General features: G+C 36.4%; 1 protein-coding gene across 1 annotated transcript; it reads right to left on the bottom strand.

The window, feature by feature from the left end:
* Nucleotides 1-1,103: 1,103 nt before the first annotated feature.
* Nucleotides 1,104-7,240, bottom strand: LOC132744979 (uncharacterized). The gene is made up of 2 exons (XM_060733801.1): nucleotides 7,093-7,240; nucleotides 1,104-2,909 (listed from the first exon to the last, which is right to left on the bottom strand). Exons 1-2 carry the CDS (start codon nucleotides 7,108-7,110, stop codon nucleotides 1,269-1,271), a joined length of 1,659 nt encoding a protein of 552 aa, XP_060589784.1. The 5' UTR covers nucleotides 7,111-7,240; the 3' UTR covers nucleotides 1,104-1,268.
* Between the last annotated feature and the right edge of the window lie 566 nt (nucleotides 7,241-7,806).

The following is a 7,806-nucleotide window of genomic DNA, read 5'->3' on the forward strand; positions in this document are numbered from 1 at the left end:
TGTCATAAAGGTAGCAAAATGTAAACAAAGTAGTGTTTTGACTTCCATACAAAATACTTATTGACTGTAATTATACCGATTGCTAACAGAGCTGTAATGGCAAAGACAGTCCATGTTTATGGCAAATAAAGATTAATTTTACAACTTTTACAAGATACCAAAAACTTAAAAGATTTTGGGAAATAAAACTGGTAATACGATCAGTGATCACATGTGTCGCCTCATGATGGCCAATTTCATGTTGGGACAAGTTTTGTGACAGACGGACAGACAGACGGACAGTGCACAACTAGACTTGGTACTGATCATTCCTGTAAAGTTTGGATAAAATTGCACCAGTAGTTTATGAGGAATAGTCCGGACAAGCTTGAGTGTATTTGGCAACACACAGAAAAAAACACCTTTTTATCAAAGGGCCATAACTCGGCCAAAAATCATTCAACTGGAAAACCCGTGCAATATGCGAAAGTACTTGAGCTACAGATCAATCCTGTAAAGTTTCATTGAAATTGCATTAGTGGTATCAGAAAAGTAGTCCGGACAAACTTTAAAAATAAAAATTATTAAAGGGCCATAACTCTCAAAAATCATTGAACCAGAAAATGCTGACAATATGCACAACTAGACTTGGTATTGATCAATCCTGTAAAGTTTGGATGAAATTGCACCAGTAATTTATGAGGAGTAGTCCGGACAAGTTTTGTGACGGTCGGACAGACAGACGGACAGACAGACAGACGACGGAGAAGTGAACCCAATATGTCGCCACTACTCCGTCTACTCCGTAGAGGCGACACAAAAATGGTATTGTTTCGGTACCATCTTTAACTAGAGTTGTTACATAAGGAATATCCCCTTTACCTCTATGACACAGGATTTTTAGGTCATTTGGTATCATTTTGTTGGACTTTAAACTTAGTTACAAGAAAATATTTCATGGAGTACAGAATTTACAGTGCTGACATAGAACTGTCTAAAATTGTCATCTTCAGTTGAAGCCTTGACCTTGAGCCGGATCAGCATCATGGGTTCTGCGGATCATCCTGTTAGGCTGAACATTTGAGTCAAGTTGAAAAAAAATCCATTATGTATATTGAAGCACATTCACGTGTGGTAATTATTTATTTCTAAACATTCTTGACAGTTAAATATTCTTGCAATGAATAAATGTTGTTGTTTTTTATTTCGAAATAAAACCTTCAAATAAGATCACAATGTCTCCAGGTTTTTGTTGCTTATAAGGTTCAACAATATTTTTATTTATTTATTTAATTTGGCTCTGACGGCAATGTGTTCTCCCCCGGTCTTATAATTGCCGCTGTTGATGATGGTTTTCCAAATAATACTTCCGGTTTATCGTCTGCTGTCGTTTTCTTAGCGTTGCTTGGGCCAGGACTCACTGTAACTGTTTGCTGTTGTGGACTCCCAAAGCCAAAACTACTTTGAAACACTGGTTTACCCCCAAAAACAGACTGATCTTTGCTTGGCGACTTTCCAAAAAATGACGGACCAAAATTCGTTGATTGCTTTTGTGGAGGAGGACCAAATGAAAAACTTGGACTTCCTTTCTGTTGCATTTGTCCAAACGTTAGGTTTTGATTCTTACCAAATACGTTTTTACCAGCTTCTGCCGTGCTTTGCTGGCTGTTAAAGGCGGACGATCCGAATAAGTTTGATCCTTGTTGCTGGGAAGGTTTGCCAAAAAGGGATTGTTGCTCTTCCGGCTCAGAACCTTTGCCAAAGCTTTGACCCTGTCCAAATAATCCTAGTTGCTGATTGCCAGATTCAGCCCCTTGCTGCGGTGTTCCTCCAAACTTAATAAAACCCGTATTTCCCGCGTTAAAAGATGCTGGTTGTAGCACAGAACCGAACCCAGTTGCTTTGCCGAACCCGCTTCCATTGTTCTGTGGCTGCGGTGATTTGGAGCCAATATTAGATTGCTGAACACTTCCGAATAAACCGGCGTTTGACTGCTGATTCTGTTCTTTGCCGCCAAATGAAAAACCTGTGTTTTGTGCAACTTGGTTGAATGCAGCATTCTTCGTTCCAAATATGCCTTGTTGTTTGACAACATGAGTGTCCATATCCCACTTAAAGTTCAAAAGAAATAGTTCTTCTGTGCAGCAGTTTAATTTATGTGTGTCAAACACGATATATCTTGATTGTTTCACGTCTTTCTTGCATTCAAACACACACATTTCCAATGAACCTTGAACTGTATATCCTCGGTTTTGAAAGTCGATAGCAAAGGCTGACAGAATGGTCGGGTTAACCTCGAACTGAACTTTCACTATAGCATTTATGTTTCTGACATACTGTTGGCCATTAAACAATCTAGGAGTCAAAGTTTTACAATCATGTTCACAGCATTTCTGTTCTTCAATGGTCTGCAAATCTTGCTTTATTCTAACAGTAAACTCCGTTTTATGAAACAATGATTCTGCAGGAATAATATCCAATATTGCCGCCATAGTTTTATCATATCCGCGAATTTTAAGACGATATTCATCCATTTTAGAATTCATGAAATTAGCCTGAAACAATTTCATGGCTTCTGAAAGTCTTTTAAGTCCAAGATTTACAGAATCTTTGTACAGCATCTCAATATTTCGTGTGTTAATGTTATTGTTGCCGGAAAATCCACCAAACAACCCTCCTCCGCCGTGATACCCTGCAGCAGGAGAAAACCCGGTATCCTTGAATGGCAGTTCGTCATAGAGCAAGAAATGTAGAATTGCTCTGAACGACGTAGGATCCGCCTCTATGAAATACCGGCCATCTTTGTCTTTATAAACTGGACTACGTCCTGTGAACATGGCTGCCAGCTCGCTGTCCTCATCTTTTGTCAATGTGGACAATAGCGTTCGGAAGTGCGTGCCCGACACATTCAAGTCAATAACGCCAGGGAACTAAAATAAACAAAATAACAGATATTATACAATATGATAATAGTAAGAAATGGAAAACTTTAGCTATGGTAATGTTTGTACATTAATTACTGAATCATACATGTAACAAGGGTGCCATAGTCACAAAATACGCCCGTTTACGAAAGCTTTAGATGGAGATGGGGGCATTATGGATCTAAAAAATTCTGATTTAAGATTTTATTCTAGGGAAATACATTTCATTACAATTCTTAATCTTTGAATGAGCTGAACTGATATTTACTTGAAAATTAAAATATAATTAAATTTCTATGAGAAAGTATTTACATTTGATAAGGTAATTACTGTATGATCTTTATGAACAAATACCAAGTCTACAGAACACCATAGTTATCACAGTTAAGAATCTTGACCAATGAATGAAACATGTGTAAATAAATGTTACATTCTTTAGAACATACTCAAGTCCAAGAAAGAGGATTATTTTATGCCCTTTGATTAAATTCTATTTTTAGAATTGAAAGTGAAAGTAGATCAAGGGGAGTAATTGTGTAAGTCATTTATGAACAAAGTAATAACTTTGTTGTCGCCCTTTGATTAAATTCTATTTACAAAATCTGGATATTTCATCATCTTTAGTGACCTTGACCTTGTATATATTGACCTAAATTATATGTATCACAGCCATAGTCTTGATAATGACCATTTGTGTTACAATCCCTCAATAAATGATGACTAAATGGTCCATATACACATCTTCATATTTTTATCTGAACTTTGACCTCTATGTGTGACCTTGACCTTGGCCGCAAGGACCTGAATCTTGCACGCGACACTCCGCCTCACAATGGTGAACATTTGTGCCAAGTAATATTGAAATCCCTCTATACATGTGGAAGTTTTGCTCCGGACAAGCATTTTTCAATGAGCTCTAAGTGTGACCTTGACCTTTGACCTAGAGACCTGGTTCATGTGCGCGACACTGCTCCTCATAGTGGTGAACATTTCTATGAAGTTTCATTAAAATCCCTTCATACATGTAGGAGATATGCTCCGGACAAAATTGGACGCCGCCCGCCCGACCGCCCGCCCGCCAGGGGCGTTCCCATAATACTTCCCGTTTTTCAAACGGGCGTATAAAAATGTAAAGAATGGAAACTGTTCGATTGCCTAGTCTCAGAATCACTCACTTTAATACTGACAATATTTTGTCTTAAAAATTGACAAAGCCTCATCATAAAAGCAAACTGTATTTGAGCCGCTTCATGACAAAAACAACATAATGGGTTTGCTACCAGCATGGATCCAGACCAGCCTGCGCGTCCGCGCAGTCTGATCAGGATCCATGCTGTTCGCTATCAGTTTCTCTACTTGTAATAGGGTTTGTAAGAGAACAGCATGGATCCTGATCAGACTGCGCGGATGCGCAGGCTGGTCTGGATCCATGCTGGTCTCAAATGCACTATGTTGGTTTTGTCGTGACACGGCTCATTTATTAGTTATAAGTTATAGATATAATGGATTCGAAGGTATACTGGCATTATCAGTAGAGGGTTATTACAGTTTCTTGTTCATTGATATCTGTAAAAGCAGGATGTATATAAAGCCCGGCCCCACAGGGCGAGGTATTTCATAAAGTCAAATTTGAGCATTGTATATTTTAACTATAATTGAATTTTTTATTTAAATGTTCGCAGCAGTGTCGCAGCAGTGTCGATTTGTCAATGTCAACAGTATAAAGCCAGGTCAAACTACAAAACCCATATGATCTGGCCATATTCTTAACAGTGATATTGTCAGCTGAAAAAATCAGCCTTCAACCTGCCAACAGCGATCATAGCATTATTTTGAAACAGCTTGGTACAAGATCAGAAACCAAGTACCTCAGCGTCTTCTCATATACCAAGTTGTTACCAATATTATTTATATAAAAAGAACAAATTTGAAAATAAAGCAGACGACATTCTTTTACTAAACGACATGTTTTAAAGGGGACAATATTCCAAGATGTAAAGAATATTAATATAAATCCCTGACATAAAATAATGGACACAATTTGAATATACTTTCAAACCGAGGCAAGTTTATCATACAGTTACTTCAAAAACAAATGAGCCGCGTCATGACAAAACCCAACATAATGGGTTTGCGACCAGCATGAATCCAGACCAGCCTGCGCATCCGCGCAGTCTGATCAGGATCCATGCTTTTCGCTATCAGTTTCTCTACTCGTAATAGGGTTGGTAAGCGAACAGCATGGATCCTGATCAGATGCGCAGGCTGGTCTGGATCCAAGCTGGTCGCAAACACACTATGTTGGTTTTGTCGTGACACGGCTCATTAATGTTTAAAATCAACGTACTTTCCACTGCGCAAAGCTATACTATTTATGATATAACAGGTATAATTAAAGATTTGACAACAAAGTATGTCTGATTCAATCAGATACAATAACAAGTGTGATGAACTTAACGTTATCATAAGGAATTAAAATTTTAGTTAAGTATGATAAAAGGTGACAATTTAAGATATAGTTTATCATAAAGACGCGTATTAAAAATGATAAAGTTGTTAATTTGTTTTATTTCCCTCTTTGGTACAGTGAACGCAGAGCGACCACCTGTAGTACGTGTAATAAGATCTTTAGAACAAGTTTATATTTTTCAGTGGATTTCACTGTCGTGACGCCTGTGGCAGTTTCTATTTTATCTTAATCATTCTCTAAAACAACAAATATTTCACTAAAATTTTACTAAAAGTTAAATTAACAATTAATTCATCAACATTTAACAACTTGTCAGTTTGCAATGACTTTTTGATCAAACTTTAACTTTTTAACGGGGTCTTTTCCCAATGTGGAAAATGACAAAAATTCAGAGCTCATCTAAGGTGTCAGTTTTCATGGGAGCAAAATTAATGTCCCCCCAGCGCCAAACCCGGGGAACTGCGGTGGAAGTCCCTTTACCCCCCCCCCCCCCTCCCTCCAGTGCTCGATTAATTGTTTTATCGCAAAATAGTTCTGACTCACTGTGGAAGGATTTAATCATCAGATTGTTCCCGCAGGACACACCTACTATCAAGGATTTTAAAATCAAAGAGTCAAAGTCCCCGCTAATCCGTGCGAAATGGGAGGTCAGGGGACAGACTATTTACAATACCTCCTATGAATTTTGTGTGTTATTTTTTTTGTTGTTGTTGTTGTTGTGTTTTTTGTTGCTGTTGTTGTTGCTTTTTGGGGTGTTTTGTTGTTGTTGTTGTTGTTGTTGTTGTTGTTGATGGGGGTTTTGTACGTCGCACCAACCTTAACACAGTGTAGATCATAATTAGGATAGAGTAAGACCTCAGACCTGTGTCCTTCCGTGAATTATTTCAGGCACACACGGGCACTTTAGTACAACCACTGATTGGACTTAAGCTAGCTCTAATCAAGTCCACGTCGGCTTTCAAACCAACAGCGGTGAGGGCCACTGAGGGGCCAGTGGAACTACAAGGCGACAGACGCTCCTGAGTACAAATCTTGACAAGGGAGGTAAATCAATTACGACCCCGGGAAATTCATTCAATTTCATCAAAAACCTGCCTTAAATCATCATAAATTTTCTTTTGAAAAATGTTTACATTTATCATATTTTATCTAATTGTTTTCATCTAATATCAACTTTACTATGTACACGTACAGTTTGAAATAACTTAACAGTGTAATTTTGACTTTTTTTGCTTAGGGGTTAACTGCATGAGTAGCCCCCCTTCTTGATCCGCACTCGTATACAACATGGGGACGTTGTCAAATTAAAACCTTATGAAAGTCTGTTTAAACTAGTTCCCGTGTTTACCAGGCACTAGACCGTGTCATATTGTTAATTAATATACAGTAAGCAACACATTTTAAGCAAATTTTATAATGGCGGTGTATACATGTTGTAACTTGTTACTTATAAACAGTAGGTCTATGCTAAATCGTACATGTATTTTACGGATAGTGGTGAATAAAATGCAGGACAAGCACATAATTTACACGTTCTAAACTTAATAGCGTTAACCATTGACATATTTACAAATAAAAGCTGACCAATCTAAAATTAATAATCAGATTTCCAATTTATTTAAACATTTCACAACACACTCTAGATCTATATAATGTACAGTTTAAAATGCGGTGATATTAAGATCATGTTGAATAAAACAAAACTAAAATCAAACAAACCTCCGAGTCCGAATCCATCCTTTTTTCGTTTTTTCGAAAATTCAGTAACTTATTACTGCGTATTTCACCACACACCTGTAACTGTAGTTTCGTTTTCGCGTTTTGTGTACGTACAAAGTTCAAGGTGAATCTATTTTAGTGTTTGTTTACAAACCTTTATCAGGAACGACAACCCTGGTGAAATTTATTAAACTTTATACGCCCTATTGCGGCATGCGGTATTTCACGTAGATTTACTTTAAAATTCTTAAAAATGACACTAATAAAATTTTAACTTCTATCAGATAGAGAAAAGAATATTTTGTTTCCTTCTGGATTTGTAACACGTATGATGCACAACATATAAACGATGACTGCAATTAATAGATCTACTATTTTTTAAAATTCAATATATAGCCTAATATTATACAGTACAGTAAGCCAACATAATTTACTAAAGAGGACTTTTTGCGTTTTAAGGTAAAGTATTTTATTAGTATTATTTTTATCATTATCATTATTATTATTATTATTATTATTATTGTTATTGTTATTATTATTATTATTATTATTATTATTATTATTATTATTATTATTATTATTATTATTATTATTATTATTATTATTATTATTATTATTATTATAAGAAAACATACAAACACAATTTATCAGTCCTTGAATTTTTAACATATTTTAATCAGTATTTCAGTCTTAAATTATATCTATTTGCCTTCA

This window comes from Ruditapes philippinarum, unplaced genomic scaffold (assembly GCF_026571515.1).
Source record: "Ruditapes philippinarum isolate M1 unplaced genomic scaffold, ASM2657151v2 ctg632_1_1_1_1, whole genome shotgun sequence".
Lineage (NCBI taxonomy): Eukaryota > Metazoa > Mollusca > Bivalvia > Venerida > Veneridae > Ruditapes > Ruditapes philippinarum.